The 18,206-nt window shown below is 34.2% G+C and overlaps 1 protein-coding gene across 1 annotated transcript; it reads left to right on the forward strand.

Annotated features, from left to right (window-relative positions):
- The first annotated feature begins 15,175 nt into the window (after window positions 1-15,175).
- On the forward strand, window positions 15,176-17,791 carry LOC128989104 (uncharacterized protein K02A2.6-like). The gene has a single exon (XM_054410965.1). It carries the CDS (start codon window positions 15,176-15,178, stop codon window positions 17,789-17,791), a length of 2,616 nt encoding a protein of 871 aa, XP_054266940.1.
- Window positions 17,792-18,206: the final 415 nt, after the last annotated feature.

The raw sequence follows: 18,206 nt of genomic DNA on the forward strand, positions 1-18,206 counted from the left end.
TCTCTGCGTGAGCCACGCCAGATGCAGCAGGTACCACTGGCTCTCCCCGTAGTATGACTTCGGTGAATTTGGCCACGTCCAGCTTTTTGGTGTTCCACCGAACGGGCACCTGCCGAGACACGGTAGCTTGTCTCTGATGACTATCCATGACATCAAAAATGATGTACTGGTGGTCACTGGCCGTATAATCCTCTAGGACTCTCCAGGCTCGTATCCTCGGCAAGAGGGACTCAGATGCAAGCGTGATGTCTGGGATCGTTCCCCTCATTCCGGGACGCTGGAAAGTTGGCGTGTTGCCCTCGTTTATGACAACAAGTCCAGCCCTGGCAGCAAAGTCCAGGATGTACTTCCCCCGGGAATTAGTGAGAGTCATTCCCCACTCGACAGCCCTAGCATTGAAATCCCCCGCCACGACAACGTGCCCGGCGGTATCGCGCACGCTCTCTTCCAGGCGGTCTATCTTTCCACGAAAGTCACGGATAGCCTCGTTGGGGGTGAGGTATACACTAAAGTAAGTGACATCCCCGCACCGGACCCAAACGAATCCTCGGCCCTTCGCGTGACTCCTTACCTGCACTTTAGCTGTATTACGAACCCAGAACGTTATATTGACATTAATAACTTGAGGTGATGTAATAATATTGAGGGGATACGTATTACAGACTCCAAATAAAAGAGTATTTACCTAATTTAATCTAAAACAACCAGAGAAATATTGTAAAATATTAACGGTCAAAACGAAAGAATAGTTTTATCATCGTTTTTTCTAACAAAATGACAATACCAGGAATCCATTGTTGTCTGTAACAAAGGCTACTCATTTGTTACGTTGCTTCCTACTTCCTTGTTACACCTGATAATTTATTGCAATGATACAACATTCATTTGTTGAATTTTTTGTGATTTTACCGTTTTGATTTTAAGAATTCAGTAACACACAAAAATAAAACGTAATGGTGAATATTTACCCTAAAAAACAAGCCTATAAAGTATACTATGATTAATCAGAGATAGAATTAATGGTCATCCTAAATGTATAATATATATGATTTGTATATAGATCTTGAAACAGTTTTCCGTTGTGGTATAGACTTAATTATCAACTGCAACATATTAACATATAGATAATTTTTGTACTTCTAGCAATCAAACCTTTAAGCGTGTGATAGATATGAAATGTGAGGAAATCCATGGAAAGCATAGAATGCGAAAATGCGAACTACTCTGATAACTGCATTGTTACTAGGCTAAGAAAAACTGTTGTAGAGGAGGAAGGGGTGACAACACTTATAAAAAACAGCGAAAAAAACGATAATTATGTTGTATTTTTAAACCGTACATTTTGCACAATGGACAGAAAATAAATTTTAAGAAAAACATACGCTGGCCTAAAACCTGTTAACAATTAAATTAATCACTCTAGTCCTAGTATTTCTAGGTATTTCCCCTATACCCAATTAAGATTTCAAAATTGGTTCCTTTAGAAACATTTTACGATTTTCATATATCAAATTAATGAACACTTCCTGGTAGTGTCTTCTGTAGTTCCATCACGTTTTAGACATAAAGTGTAGGCCCACTTTCTCCTTCATTGAGCTCAATGAATTGGACTTATTTTTACTCTTGTAGATGTTCCATTTTCACAAATAAAATGGAATATTCGTTATATAATATTATTCTTTTCGTAAAAGAGTTTTAGTTTTTATCAAACCAGATAGTGTTTACTTATACAATTAACAGATATTTCAACCAAGAAAAAGAACGTTTCTCATCGGCAGGTTTCGATTTACCTGGGTAATATTTAGATTTTATATCGATGTACTACTAGTAATTATGAACGTTACACTCATAAAAAAGAGGTTGAATTGTTCAATCTACCAATTGGATTTTTTTATGAAAACTCCTTTTATATTTTAGACACCAGCTACCAAAATGTTTGTTATTCATTTCGTCAGTTATAAGCTCACCTGTTCTGTTGGTCGCTGTTTAGAAATAATGTAAATCTAAAGTGTGCTGCCACTGACTATTTAAAAAAGACTCATATAATTTAAAACTTAAAACAGATTTACAGCCTGTTTGCTTAGCAAAGTGAATGTCAATAGTTTAATGGTGGTACTTAATTAGCTGTTTGCAATTCAATATTAGATTCCCCAAAGCTTTCGTAGTCTTGTGTAAATAACTGAAACCTTGCTTGAGACTTTATTATGTATAAACCTGGGTTTAACTGCTCATAACAAGAGCAAGAGCAATATGGCTTTATGTTTATGTTCGTAGCCGAGAAAAGTATGTTAACGTGCTGGATACTGCATAAATAAAAAATAAGTAAATTAAATGTATTTAACATAATATTTGTTGAATATGTAAGGAAGGTAAAGAATAACTTATAGTTATATTTTTGGAATAGGTTTACTGACTAATACTTCTTTTAAGATCATCCAGTACTAAATGTGTACGTTTATCTATGTAATTATACATCAAACAAAGTTTCAAAGGATGACTTTAATCCATAAGGAACTAGCATTAGGATGATTTTTAATTAACTGCTACCACCTTCAAAGACTACTGACTGACAGTAATACTGTGTAGGTAAAACAGACAAAAAACATTAAAACAAATACCTTCCTACCATACCTTTCGTCAAGCTTCCAATGATTATGATGAAACGCGTGGTATACATTTTATTCTACATAAATTAGAGACTGTTTCTGATCACTCACAGTTAGTTGGAGGAGGAAATTATGTAGTAATTAATTGTGTCTGCCTTGTTAACATGAGAATGACATAATGTAATAGTAGTACATAAGCTCACCAAATAGTGAAATAGTAAAGCAAAATAATATATTAGGTTGTTAAGATATACTTTAAAAACATACTATTGAACAACTTATGTTTAAAGAACTGCTATTGGTCTTAGAGACCATTGGAATTGAAACAAGAACACCTAATACTCGTGTAAACTAGATATTATATATCAGTGATTGACAATTTGGTTATCACAAAACTGATATAGTAACTGTACCACTCAGTAAAGAGGAACCCCTAGAAATGTGTCTGGAGACATAAGATGATCAACTATATCATAATATGACTCTTAACAGGTCGGCCAATAAGAGTATATAGACCATGTCTAAAAAACAGAAAACCAATTACAGACTTACAGTATAGACAACACATAATATTACAACGTTGTTATTCTGTGTTCGCTGATTTAAACAATGGGTTTCTCGTCATACCATTATACTATATTAGGACCTGTACCAATCAGTAACAGTTTGGGGCAGGTCTCTGGAGGCAGACAACATTGTGTAGCGATGATTGTGTTGTTGATTAAGTAGAAATTAATGTTTTATTATTTCGTTTATTTATATCTAAATAGCCAGCGCGATCCTAAAAATTCCAGTTTTACATGGAGATATGCATTTTTTCTTTGCACAATATTTTAAAAGGTATTTTAAAATGTACAAAAAAGATTAGATAATTATGATAGGTATACGAAGTAGACCATCTATGAGGGTGTGATTGGATAAGTAATTCATTTTCATCTAGTAACGCCTTAAACCAATTATTCATTACAAAGAGTTAGTTTGCGATGGACAATAAACCCTTTTTTAGACTTACTTTAAATAAAGGTATATACTGTATGGTGTGGCTTATAATATATGTTTAACAATAAATTAAAATTATGAAAAATAACAGAATTGTTACAACCTTTGACTATTAATAAAATTATGTCTACGTCAGTATCCAATAGTCAATGTTACAACATAATCTAATTTTAAACTTTTATTAACTTGTCGCCAAAGTAACTTTTTAATTGTGATATAATTGAGTTATTCAACAAAAATGCACCAAATACAAGTGACGGAAAATGGTTGTAGAAAAAATTAGTGTATTTTCTACAGTGAATGCTCTCAGCAATCCATTTATATACTCTCGGGGTGGATTCAGAGACTCCGGGTAACTGCTCATGTTTTACAATCACCACCGTATGAATATAATTACCGTTAGCTGTGATTGCTTTGTTGAGGGGAGTAAAGTAATTCTCCCATGAGAAGAATAAAGCTTATTATCACCTGAAAGTTTAAATATTCAGCCCTACTCTGATTTAACCTGCTCAAATGTGTGAGAATTGCATAAATAACTGAAGTTAATATTTTGTAAATTTTTCGCTTATGATTTATTAGTATTCAAAATATGTAACTATTTACTAATGTATATTAACTATACAGGCAAATATTAACTAGGACTTAAGAAATTGGTATATGTTTTATTGAATAAGCTCCCTAATAAAATAATATCGTCAGATTTAAGATCAGGGCTAGAATATGTATACGAATATCATAAAAATACCACCGATGTTAAATACTTCACACAGCTTAGTAAAAATATATCACTTTTCTCAAAATGGTAGTGTAAACAACCATCTCCCAAAGCCTTATTTTCAATTTTATACGATTGAAGATATAACTGATCTAACTGAAAAACACAAACAAAAACTGTTGTTCTCTTCTGAAAAGTAATCTGGAAAGCTGCCATACAAAAGCCGCAGATGACAGAACAAATGTAAAATGATTTAAGACTTACAACTCCTCCACAAATGTCCAAATCACTCAATGTCAGAAAGACGTTGAGTTTCTTGTAAGAAACTTTCTGCTTCCTTCATAAATGTAGAAGACGGCATAAAAAATGTCTCTATTCTAGGTAAGAATTTAAATAATTATGTTTTACGGTGAAAAGAATGACTGACTATGAATAGCGTACATAATTTGTCTTGGTATTCATTAACCGCTACAAGTCCGATCAGGTATTAAACCGTAGTTCCAAAGAGTAAACTCTTTCTATCTAATCGGAGTAAGTACATTACTTTTCAACTGTGTTTTCTTCTTAAGATATTAGGGTTTTTATTTCTAATTTATTTTTAATTTAAATTAGTCATCTTAAAACATTAAAAGCAAACAATATTCCTTTAACAGGTTTTTGTCCACCAAAGACTCTGTACCAGAACATTAGTGCACATCTGATAATAACTTATGCCTTATTTGACATATTAGCTGTACGAATATTAATAATTAAAAACTTTATCTTGTGATTAAATCTTTTTTAATCAAGAGATCAACACAAGGATGCAACACCATACCAAGCGAAACACTGAGGAAAACATAAACGGATAAATTTATGTTTTTACATTTTTATTATTATTATTATTTTTAATTTATGCATTATTACATGACAACTGATGCTGTCCGGTAAAACTTTTACTAAAAGACCTGGGTCATTTTTCGTCGACCCCAAAACTCAACCCAACTTTTTTTAGAGTTGAATGAAATCGTGCAAAAATACCATGACAAAATAGTACCACGTCAAATATATTTGCTTGATTTTGTCTAGTAAATCATTTTGGATCACTTTGGATAAGGTAATTTAAATTTGTTTCACTAGTCCACACATTTTAATTTAAATAATAATAAATAACATATAGAGTATGACTCACCTAGTCTTTCAATTTTGAATAATACAAAACCAATTATTACCTGTTTATATTTTAGTTAATTTCATTATTTTAGTTAACTGTACTGGACTTTTGGAAGTCGTAACCAGCTCAAATGTGTGAGGTCATCTTAATACTTTTAACTAACAACATTAGATTCGCCATATTAAGAAATCCATTTCATTACATATTACTTTTGTTTAGAATATAACACTAAACAGAAAACCTAAAGTACAGAATTTATCAAATGCTTAATGTTCAACTATGATAACTTGAAAACTGCAGATGCAATTTGGTTATTTACAATGAACTAAGTAAAAAGCTCTGTTGACTTATCCCATGTAACTGGCTGATTGTGATCGGATAACCTTACTTTAAGCTAATTAAAAAGATAGAATATCATTAACTTGGGCTTAAAATATTGAGTAGAACTTTATACGACTGAACCTTTTAATGGACATATTGAATATGTAATACGTACATATCTGGAAATTTAATCTATTTTGACGATTCCACAGACCGAGTCAAAACCGAACACGTGTCTCAAAATTCTTGCAGTACCATCACGTGCGAGACATAAACCTCAAGTTCACTTTCTCCTTTATTGAGCTCAATGAATTGGACCTCCCACCCTAGAACCCCTTTTCCGTTTCACACATTTGGTACATAACAAAATTGAGTAATATGATAATCTGTTTCACAAACGAGCGTTTCCTAAATGCCGTCTTTGAACATTCATAAATAGTCAATGGTATATGCATTATATACATTTATCCAAATATCATACTCCAATGTGCTTATGGGGTGTGTTTGGGTGTGCTCCTCGGATAAAAGCCATAGGCGATGACTACCGGTACACATACCATTGACTATATAGAATAAGAAGCTGTTAAAGCTATAGTCATTATCTAAGACTCGCAATGAACGTTAAACAATATGTTTGTTTTAGCTTTTAAGACTAGTTAGATTAAAGATCCTTTAGGTAATTAAATTAATTAAGTTTAGTGATTCTACTATATATTTTAGGCAAAACAATACAGTGCACCTATTTTTCCAACATCATAAAAATACAATTAATAGTTTGACAATATACGCACATTTTTATAAGGTTTTTGTAATTAAAAACTGAAGCATCCCCTATTGGTCGACCAAGTTTACAAACAGCTGTCAAACAGTTTGTTATTGCTTCGCCTCGTCAATGTTACCAACAGTTGCTGTTCCACGAACAATATTCCCTCTCTATAACCATAGTCACGGTCAAATATTGCCAACCATGGCCATACAAAAGGGAAATGTCACCAGCATCATTGGTTCCTCACCCGCAGACGACGACCTTTCTTCAATATTTTATCTGTAAAATTATTGTAAAAATTTGTATATTAAAAAAAACCGTTGAGAATAAAAAACTTTATAGGTATGCTACAGGGTGAAAAAAGCCCGGAACTGTTAAGTATTTCAACAAGTAATAAAGATAGAGCTTTAAAACTTGGTACACAGTTACTGGGCGTTAGCATCATTTTAACACATTATTTGGTGATACACTAACTCTTCAGGGGGACGGCCAGTCAGAAGAACATTTTAAATGGGCCTATGCGTTCGTTTATGATTTTCTTCCAACTTCTAGCAGGCGGCCACTTACCACTTATGGCTGTAGCGTATACAGTGGTAACAATGCGATTTCAGTGCATCTTTGAATGACTGTCATTTTTGACTCGGTTGTCCGTTTGAGTTCGGGTTTGCGGCATTGTATTTTATTAACGAAGACCTTTAATTTGATGTGCATATCGACCTATGCTTACATTTAAGATTTTCATCTGATCCTTAGCCGTCCCCCTGAATAGGTAGCGCATCTTTGAATAATGTGTTAAAATGATCTTAAAGCATAGTAACTGTGTACCAAGTTCTGAAGCTCTATCTTTATTACTTTTGGAAATATTTACTGTCCCGGGACTTTTGTTCCACTCTGTATATTAATAGTCAAGCATGTTTCTTGAAAACTTTTCTCTCAGCTCGTGTGCATTGCAAGGGAAATCTACGCCTACAGAAAGATATTTTCCTGAAGATGTGCAAAATCCCTTTATATTTTTTTTTTATTTATAGGCTCAAAAATTACCACAAAGAATTAATTAAAAATTTTTAAACAATTACATGGGACTTTATGGGTTGCCATGCTGGTGGCAAAATGACAACGAATTGCAAACAGAAAATCTAAACAAATGGAATAAATTCCAATCGAATGTTTTATTTACAGTGTGGAGTGAAAATAGAGAATTCTGTATTTTACATATTTTTGGTCGAGTTGTTGGACTCTAATGACTTCAATTCAATTCAAATAAATTCAATTTATTCATTTCCACGGTCACACCATTTTACAAAAGGGTATAATATTATGGTTATTGAATAGTATTGCATTGTTTAATAAATTGTTATGAAACAGCCTCTAAAGAAGCGTTACTAAAAGTAGTTAATATAATAATAAGCTAATTAATATATTATAAAAAGTAAGACTAAAGCTTTTGCAATTGAAAACAGTTATAGAAGAAAGTTGCAATTGCAGTAGACATGATTGTCTCTGCTGAAGCTACTTCCCTCCTACACATGGGAGAAACAGACCGGTCTCATTATTAGAACGGAAATCGTCTTGTCAAACTAAATTACTCATCCCAAGTTGATTTGTAACCCTCGGTAAATTGCAAGAGCATCAGTCTTAGTGTGAACAGAAATTATCACGTACTCCGGCTGAATTGCAGATACGTTAAATTAATTGGTCAACTAGATGTAGTTTATTTTCAATCGTCTTACGAACGTCAAATCCATCATTTCGATCAACTACCAACTACTCGATCATTTCAATCGAGATAGTGTGGTAGAACTCTGTGTACCTACAGGAAATACTGAGGCAGACTGAATTTAAGTTTATTTGGTTCAATTGCAAGAGTATAATTTCTAGTTTACGTTCTTTTTGTTATCTGGGACGTGAATTTAATCAGATAGAAAAATCAACTTTTTATTCCAGTACACACATATATGCATATGAACACGTCAAAAAGTGGATTACATGCTGAAAAACACAAGTCAGTATATGGATATACATTCAGTCTATCAAAACATTCGGGCATTAACGAAAAACAAATAATTTACAAAGGTCATTTAGATGGGACGACGAGGACTACGGTGTATAGAAAAAACACATAATTTAACATAAAAAGATAACTTAAGGAAAACCCCTGAAGATGTTACACAAGCTGGCTGGGACAAATTCATAGCACAACAAATATCTTGCTCAAAAACATGGTCAACAAAAAAGTAATCCTACTATCTATATAATTAATACGCTACATGAAACTTTGTCGGTTGAACTCCTCCGCCATTTATTAACCGATTTCATCCATTGACGTCTCACTGGAAAGAGCGTGTTGCGTAGATTTGCAAACTGGCCTTACATTTTTGAAAAAAGTCCTTTAGGCTCTGCCCCAGTGGCTTTGAAAGTTCCCATGTTATCCTTATGAGGAACATAATTGTTTACATTTTGATCAGCTGTATAATTTAATTGCTGTTATTTATTTTTCAATTCAATGAAACGCATTGAGTACATTTGTTTACTATTTGAGTTTGTGTAAACATAACCCCCAAGACGGATCGTGTTAGTATGGTTTTATCTTAAATTTGTGTATTTATGGTTGTTTTGTGTCGCTATGACGGATCGGGTTAGCATGATTCTAACTTAAATTTGTGCATTTATAGTGTTTTTGTGTACCTATAATTTGTTTATTTGTTTTCGTTTTTTTTCTTTTAAATGCCTCCGACGCGACGAAAACGAAACATAGACAGGAGGCGTAATCGTGATAACGACCGCAGATATATTCCTCTACAGATCAGTGGCGCGTATTAGGCTTAACTCATCACAGTCGGCGGACACACTCAACTATTAGGTTACAAATGCGCCCTAACACTACCCCAAAACGACTTTTTGTTCTCAATTGGCCCTCTATCAATGACCTGTGTTGCCTGTACAGCGAGGCATTTAGAGAAGGAGAAAACCGGTCGGAATCCTTTAGGTTTATCAATAACGAAGATAAACATGGTCTGAGTTACACACCGGTAATCTTTGAGTTGACTCTTTTAAACTCATTGCAAATATGACTGTTATTCGTTTTGAAATAACTCCTGTAATACATTGCAATTGCTCGAATTCGAGCAACATGTACGCTAGTAATATTATAAATGAGAAAGTTTGGATGTATGGATGTATGTATGGATGTATGTTTGTGACAAGTGAACGCATTAACCACTGGACGGATTTTGCTGAAATTTGGCATGATGATAGCTCACATTCCCGATTAACATATAGGCATATTCTTATCTCAAAAATCCTTTCGGGCTTCGCCCCAGTGGCTCTATAGTTCCCCATGTTAACCTTATGAGTATTCATATTGAAAGGGAATGAAATAATTTAGTCAGCTGTTTCAACTAAAAAGTTGATTCTATGATATGCAAAAGCATTAAAAACTTACAAGGATTACCAACAGGGTGCAGCACGATTATTAATTTTTTTTTTGTATCTATGACAACAGCTAATTTGCAACCAAAAGGTGAGTGAGCGTAGCGAACGAACTTCATCCTGGAGGCGAGTTAGCGTAGCGAACGAGCTAACCTGAAGGCAAGTGAGCGCAGCGAACGAGCTCCAACCTAAAGGTGAGTGAGCGTAGCGAACGAACTTCAACCAGGACGTGATTGAGCCATGCGAACGAGCTCACTTATGAAGTAAAACGGGGCAAAGCCTGCGGGTCCAGCTAGTCTAATATAATTTCTAGTAGCCTATTTGAAAGTTAAACCTCTGATCAAGAAATTGCCAAATTTTCATCTCATGTTACTTAGCCGTGTCCCAAACTTTAATCAAACAAATTAAAAAACAAAACTAGGTAACCGAAGAAATAGTGTACATAGTAAAAAATCTACATACAGTAATAGAAAAATATAACACCAGTAAATTACGTGATATTCTTTTGGACCTAGCGTTCTAAGCTGTAGCGGTGTTGGCAGTGATAGTTATAGAATGATTAAAGGGGGTTTGTGCCAGCAGTTTTGCTACCTTTTATTTTATAGCTTTGATTTATTTACCATGTAACTTCCATCTCATTTATGTGCTGAGGTTTTTATCAGTTGAGATCTGCCTGCCCTAATATGCTGCTGAATACAAACGATCAATTCTAGACCTAGTTTCCTTTAGACATTGGATTTTTCATAACAATATATACCACGTGTTTGCTTTCACAACAGTTTGTCGGAACTAAATAACATCGCCGGTGTTCTAGCTTTTACTAAAGATTTAAAATAAACACAAGTGGTATATTGCAAAAGAAATGAAGCCAATTACAAACTTTACATCAATGAAATGTTTAAATTCGTTCGTGCAATATGGACAACTGTAGTGGCAAGAGTATGTTGTTGATACTTGCATATTCTTGTCACACGACATAACCCTTAAATTAAACGAATTTAACATTCCATTCATATGAGATCCATAGAGCGTTATATCTAAGCGTTGAAGTATTTGAATAATTGATCAGTTTAAGTTCCATGTCGTTCTCGACTAACCCTTCAGCTATAGAGCCTAGTCGTGTTATAAATAAAACAACTTTTTAAAATATTATAATGAATACAAGCACTTTTGGCTATATTCCGAGAAAGTATGAAATTGGAAACCACTGTATTGCATTCTGTAGTTTATTGCACATGTCACAATTAAGCACAGAAAGTGCTCAGCAGAGCAATTTAGTACAGTTAAACTACTCCATGTACAGTAGTTTGGATTCTACAAACTCTCGGGGACTCTAATACTACAAATTATGGCCGTAAACTGTAGTTCTTGTAAATAAGTGTTTCCTTAAAGGTATTAAAAGAAGTATTAGAACAATTAGGTTTTGCATTATCTTCACTACTGCGAGTTTCTAGATGTTCCGTTGAAATTTGGCACTAAGAAAACACGGAGATGAGTCCAAATAATTTGATTCCAATTTCCTGTGAAATCTAATTGATCCGAATTAGTTTATATAAATACTGAGTAGAGGTGAAATAATAAATCGTATTGTATAGAACATCACAACATGCCCTAGGTTTATAAAGCGGATCTACATTGTTTAAATGTTATTAACTATTATAGGTAATTTACCTAGTATTTCTTTGGGTAGTCTTTTTATTTGAACCCTAAATTCGTTTTTACTTTGTTTAAAGTTAAAACTACTTTATGAGTAATAAATATTGAGTAATATATTGAGTAAACATATGAAAATAGGCATATTTTTAAAAGATTTTTTGTGATACCAAGTAAAGTTTGACAATTTAATCTTTTCAATAACTGGTTGCAATTAGAATATAACTTCGGTAGATATTGGTATACAACTTCGGTCAATATTAGAATATAACTTTACTACTGATCATCTTAGGAGGTAGCGAAGTTATATACTTCATGTTGTTAGCCTCCGGATCACTGGTAAAGTAATAAATAATGGTTTAAATACCTTATACTGTCAAAAGTGATCCTTTGTAGTCTATGATCCTTTGTAGTGAACCAACATTGTAAATCGTAAACATCATAGACTACAAAGGATCACTTTTGACAGTATAAGGTATTTAAACCATTATTTATTGAAGTTATATACTTCTTTTAATTTCATTCTCTTCGTCACACTTAAATCTTCATCTGATCATAAGGTTGGCTCACTAGAAATCCTTCAACGTCTCTGATAACTGCATCGTTTAAATTACTAAATATTTGAACACCTATTTTTATTAGTGTACGAATCTTAATTTTCAACTTGTAGCATAACAATTGTGATAATGCCTCAAATGAAACGCAACAAAAGACATTGTAAATCGTAAACGTCTTCCAGAGTTGTACTCTGGTCTAAATAATGAAGACTGTGAAAACCCCAATTTGCATTTGTTAGCAGTTCAGATAAATCGTGTTCATTACACAATAGAGTCAGGTTAAGTAAGGGTCATGTGGCCCTAACTTTTTTCGGTAAAATACAGAATTTTTCATTTCGTTTTTAATACAGCTGCATGAAGATTTTGTGTTCATTTTAAATAAATAAATCGGTATATATGTGAGTCCTGAATTTTTGCCTTAACTATGTTAGGTATTATTGGTTTTTTTAACGTATTAAGGTATTGAAGAAACATTTTACCTAACTATATAATTATAACTACGACGATTTTGTCACTTAATTCTCTAATTCGAAACATTGAATCGTGTGAATCGATTGTATCTATATGGCATATATATAAAAAAAACTACCTTAGTAAAATAGTTTATTTGATAACTGTTCAAAACACTATAAAAAATACTAAAATGTCATAAAAAATATAATGACCTGTATATCCTTAATTTGACACATGATTTTGGACATTTCGCAGTAATCTTACCTTGACCATAAGATATTATCCTGGTTAAGACAGGATAATGTAAAGGATCACAGGACCAATCTCGTCTCCACATAATAACTATTTAATGGTCTCTAAATGAAGGATGCCTATAACCATTGGCTATTGAATGCTGAATTTGTATCAATAATCAAAGCTATAATATATTTGAGTATTATTATAATATCATTGTATTATTAAAAAGTTAGATATATGTTAAAATATAAAACGTAATATTAAGGAATGACATTAACTTGGCTGACGAATCAACTCGGCGATAAAATGTGGAATAGATTTTAAAAACATAAAAGAATGCACAATCTTGTTTTATTAATTAAATTGTTTGTCAAATGAAATTAAATTTTTTTCCCTTTTCATTTACTTAGTATTTTAATATGCATACATACACGTATTACTAGTACAATTTAGTCCATTTATATTAGTAGATCCATTTATCCATCAATTAGGCAGTATAACATACGAGTATATTCGTCAATGAGAAATACATACACAATACGTTTTATTATACAAGTCGTTAGGTTGAAGTATACGGTGTATTAATTAAACCAGATTACCATGTTTTTGTAAAATCAAAATTTAAATTGAATGTAATGTTGTTTTGTAACTAATGCAAGTAGGACAGATTCTACCAGCTTGTTAGCCAGCTATTATAATGGGGATTGTTGTGAAGACATCCTTAAAATGAATCTAGGACACATTGTTGTCGTATAATGCTGTTCTTTCTTGGTTTTACATATTATATTAAGAATAAAAAATGGATGCAGTGTGTGTCTGTATAAGTCTGTGTGTGTTATTTAACGGTAAACAATTGAACCAACTGTATTATAATGTTATATTCACATATCAACAAATGTTAAATGTATCATATGTTAGTTGAAGGCTTGAAGGTAAACAATATCAGTCATGTTTATGTTTCAGTCTTGAGTTGAATTGTAAATAAACTTCTGAACTTTAAATGTTAAATCTTCTAATTTTATTTATATTTTCTAACTAAAACATGGTGTCAGGTGTATTTTGAAACCTAGAAGAAATAATGGAAGTATCTGGATTGTTTAGGTTGCCTGAACCTATGAGTTTTGAAGGAAATGTGAGTGAAAATTGGAAAAGATTTCGTCAGAAGTTTGAACTGTACTTAATAGCTACTAGTCATGGTAAGAAACTTAAGGATGAAATTAAGATTGCACAGCTGCTTAATCTGTTAGGCGATGATGGCCTAGATGTATATAATACTTTTAAATTTGAAGATAATGACAAAGATAGTTTTGATTGCGTACTTGATAAGTTTGAATCTTACTGTTGTCCTCTGAAAAATGTCATATTTGAGCGGTTTAAATTCTATAGAATGAAGCAGGAAGAAGGTCAAGACTTCAGTAAGTTTGTTATGCAGTTAAAAATAGCAGCTAAATCATGCGAGTTTCTTGAACCTGACAATATGATTAGAGATAGAATTGTCTTAGGTATAAGAGATAAAAGTACTCAAGAGCGTCTATTAAGAGATACAAAACTTGACTTGAAGAAAGCTATTGATTTCTGTATGATTGTAGAGAGTAGCAAGGATCAATGTAGGACTATTGTAGAGCACAATGAGACCAAGCTTTCGGGGACTAAGTCAGATCCATACAGTGTATGTGTTGTTAATAATGTACTAAATCAAGAGCTTTCGCGGAGTATTGCAAAAGAAAAACAGAATGATCTATGTAGCTTTTGCGGCTACAAACATATTCGGGGTAAATGTCCTGCATATGGCAAAACATGCTCGAAATGTGATGGTAAAAATCATTTTGCAAAGGTTTGTAGGAGTAAAACTATAAAATCTCATGCTGTTACAAACGAGGAACAACAAGATGATGACTCTTGTGTGAGCGATGTTAGTTTAGGCTCGGTAAGCTTAAACATTAGTGGAGTGAAAGGTCAAAGTGAAATATCGTGGACGGAAAACTTGACTGTTGGTGGTACACAAGTTAGATTTAAACTAGATACAGGTGCAGAGATCAGTATTTTCCTGCTAGTTATGTACGGAAAATGAACATTACACACGTAAAACGTAGTTCTTGTGTACTCTCAGCCTGGGGAGATGAAAAATTCAAAATCAAACCACTAGGTCTTGTGATGTTACAATGTAAAACAATTACAGGTGTAACTGCAGATGTGAATTTTGCGGTAGTGAATGTCGAACATGAACTGCCAATTTTAGGACTGAACGATTGTGTCAATTTAGGACTCATTAAGAGAGTGTCATCGATGTGTTTGAATTTTAAGGATAAGGATGATGTTTTAACCGGCTACAAGACAGCTTTTGAAGGATTGGGACAGTTTCCAAGCACTCATCATATTCAGCTTAAGGAGGGTGCTATCCCACAAATTCGACAATCACGGAGAGTACCTTACAGTTTACAGGAAAAACTAAAGGAAAAGTTGGACCAACTTGAGGAAACTGGGGTGATTCGAAAAGTTGACAAACGTACAGCATGGGTCAATCCTCTGGTGATCGTGGAAAAACCCGATAAGTCTTTGAGAATCTGCATAGATCCGATGCCATTGAACAAGGTGGTAATGAGAGAGCACTTTCTAATGCCACACCCTGATGATATTCTGGTAACATTGAGTGGTTACAAATATTTTACTGTTTTGGATCTTAAGGATGGGTTTTTTCAAATTGTTTTAGATGAGGAGAGTCGTGAACTGTGCACAGTCAGTACCCCATTTGGGAGATATCAATTTTGTAGATTTCCTTTTGGAATCTGTTCGGGTCCAGAATTGTGCCAGAAAAATAACTACAAATGCTTTGGAAACCTGAAGGGAGTTAACATAGTACATGATGATATTATTGTAGGAGGAACGACATCGGAAGAGTATGACGAAAATTTAAAGAGAGTTTTGGACACAGCCCTTAAACTTGGAATCAAGTTTAATCCAAACAAGATGCAATTTAAGAAGAGCGAAGTTAAGTATCTGGGACACATAGTATCGGCTGCAGGAATCCAACCCGACCCAGATTATGTAAAGGCCATAGTTGAAATGGACCCACCCACGGACAAGAAAGGGGTAATGCGGTTATTGGGCATGCTAAAGTATTTATCGAGGTTCATACCGAATTTAGCAAAAATCACTGCACCCCTCAGACATTTGACAAGAAAGGATGTGGACTTCCTATGGACCGTAGAGCATGAAGATGCTCTGAAGATTATCAAGACATTAATTTCCAGTGAACTAGTTTTGGTATACTTTGACTCTCGAAGACCTCTTGAAATACAAACAGACGCTTCTCAAGATGGCCTAGGATGTTGTTTGTTGCAGAGTGGGCAGCCAGTGGCTTTCATGTCCCGTTCATTGACTGATACAGAGAAGAGATATTCGCAAATCGAAAAGGAAACTCTAGCTATAGTTTTTGCTGTTGAGAAGTTTCACAGGTTTATTTATGGCTATAAAGTAACAGTTTATACTGACCACAAGCCGCTTGTAAATATTTTTCAAAAAGATTTGCACGTGGTACCAGGTCGGCTACAGAAAATGAGACTAAGGTGTTTGAATTATGATCTGGAAGTAAAGTACTTACCTGGTAGTAGCCAACTTATTGCTGATACGTTGTCAAGAGCAGCATTAAAATGCACAGGAATGACAGTGTCTTCAGAATTTCAAGTACACAGTTTAACAAGTTCATTGCCTATGACTGAAGAGAAGAAGAAATTATTCCAGCGTTACACTGAAGAGGACCAAGAAACTGCTATCGTGAAGAGATACTGCAAAGAAGTTTGGCCAGAAAGAAAGCAAGACACCCCAGAGATAGTACGCCACTATTGGAACCAAAGACATATGGTATCTGAAGAAGATGGTTTATTGTTTTTAAATCACAAACTGATTGTGCCACGACAGCTACGACAGGACATGCTTCAGCGAATCCATATCGCGCATGGAGGAATTGAAAAGTGCAAAGCTATGGCTCGACAGATACTTTATTGGCCACGAATGGCTACAGACATTGAAAGTTTTGTGGCTCGTTGCAGGATATGTGAAAGGTTTTCCAGGAGTAATGCAAAGGAAACCCTTATGCCGTATCCTATACCTACTAGACCATGGGAGCGTATCGGATGTGACATATTTTCATATGGAGGAAATGTGTACTTGGTCATGATGGATGCTTACTCAAACTGGTTGGAGCTGGTTAAAATGCCATGTAAATCAGCAACGTCTGTAATATCAGCATGCAAAGACATCTTCAGTAGATTTGGCCCTCCTGATATAATGGTAGCGGATAATGTCCCTTACAACAGTGCCCAAATGAGGGAATTTGCCCGTGAATGGAATTTTGAAATTGTGACACGCAGTCCAGGCTATGCACAATCCAATGGGCTTGCTGAAAGGGCAGTTGGAATAGCCAAAGAGTTGATAAGGAAAGTACAGTATGACAATAAGGATTTGAAAATGGCTTTATTGGAGCTTAGGAACATGCCCGTTAAGCATCTGGGATATTCTCCAGCTCAGCTGATGTTTCAACGCAGGTGTAAGACAACAATCCCTGTTACCGAGGAACTGCTGAAACCAACGCTGAATGATGGAGTACAAGACAGGTTAAATACAAGACAACAGCTGCAGAAAAAATACTATGATCGCTCAGCCAAGGACTTAAGGGTTGTAAGAAATAACGAAAGAGTTGTCTTCAGAAATGAAGGAAGGTGGGAGCAGGGAAAGATTGTTAATCAAGGACCAACTCCAAGAAGTTACTGGGTAGAAGGTGATAACCTCCTTAATAGCTACATTAAGAAGAAATCGCCGCCATCTGAAACCATCACTCACTCAACAAAACAATTCCCAGTCAGTTCCAAGGCAAGACGAGCCAGTACAACTAAGACCGCGTAGAGAAATCAAGCTACCATCAAGATTTCAGAATACAATATAATGGTCTCAAAAGAAGGGAGAAGTTTGGTTGGTTATTGTTTTTAGTTAATTCTTTCAAATTTGTTTGCTGTTTTTTAAAGGGGAAAGATGTATTATAATGCTATATTCACATATCAACATATGTTAAATGTATCATATGTTAGTTGAAGGCTTGAATTTAAACAATATCAGTCATGTTTATGTTTCAGTCTTGAGTAGAATTGTAAATAAACTTCTGAACTTTAAATGTTAAATCTTCTAATTTTATTTATATTTTCTAACTAAAACACCAACTGGGTTTAAATATCATACTACCTTAGATAATCGACCCGACCGAAATGTAGGCCTTTTCATGTCTTCAACACCATCTTGGGCAGTGACCGGAAGAACTACGAGT

The sequence above is a fragment of the Macrosteles quadrilineatus genome, unplaced genomic scaffold (assembly GCF_028750875.1).
Source record: "Macrosteles quadrilineatus isolate MER2022 unplaced genomic scaffold, UCM_ALF_1.0 Scaffold_3__2_contigs__length_128488019, whole genome shotgun sequence".
Taxonomy (NCBI): Eukaryota; Metazoa; Arthropoda; class Insecta; order Hemiptera; family Cicadellidae; genus Macrosteles; species Macrosteles quadrilineatus.

Coding starts and splice junctions, on each gene's coding strand:
- LOC128989104 (XM_054410965.1), top strand. CDS start 15,176: ATGTGTTTGAATTTTAAGGATAAGGATGATGTTTTAACCGGCTACAAG.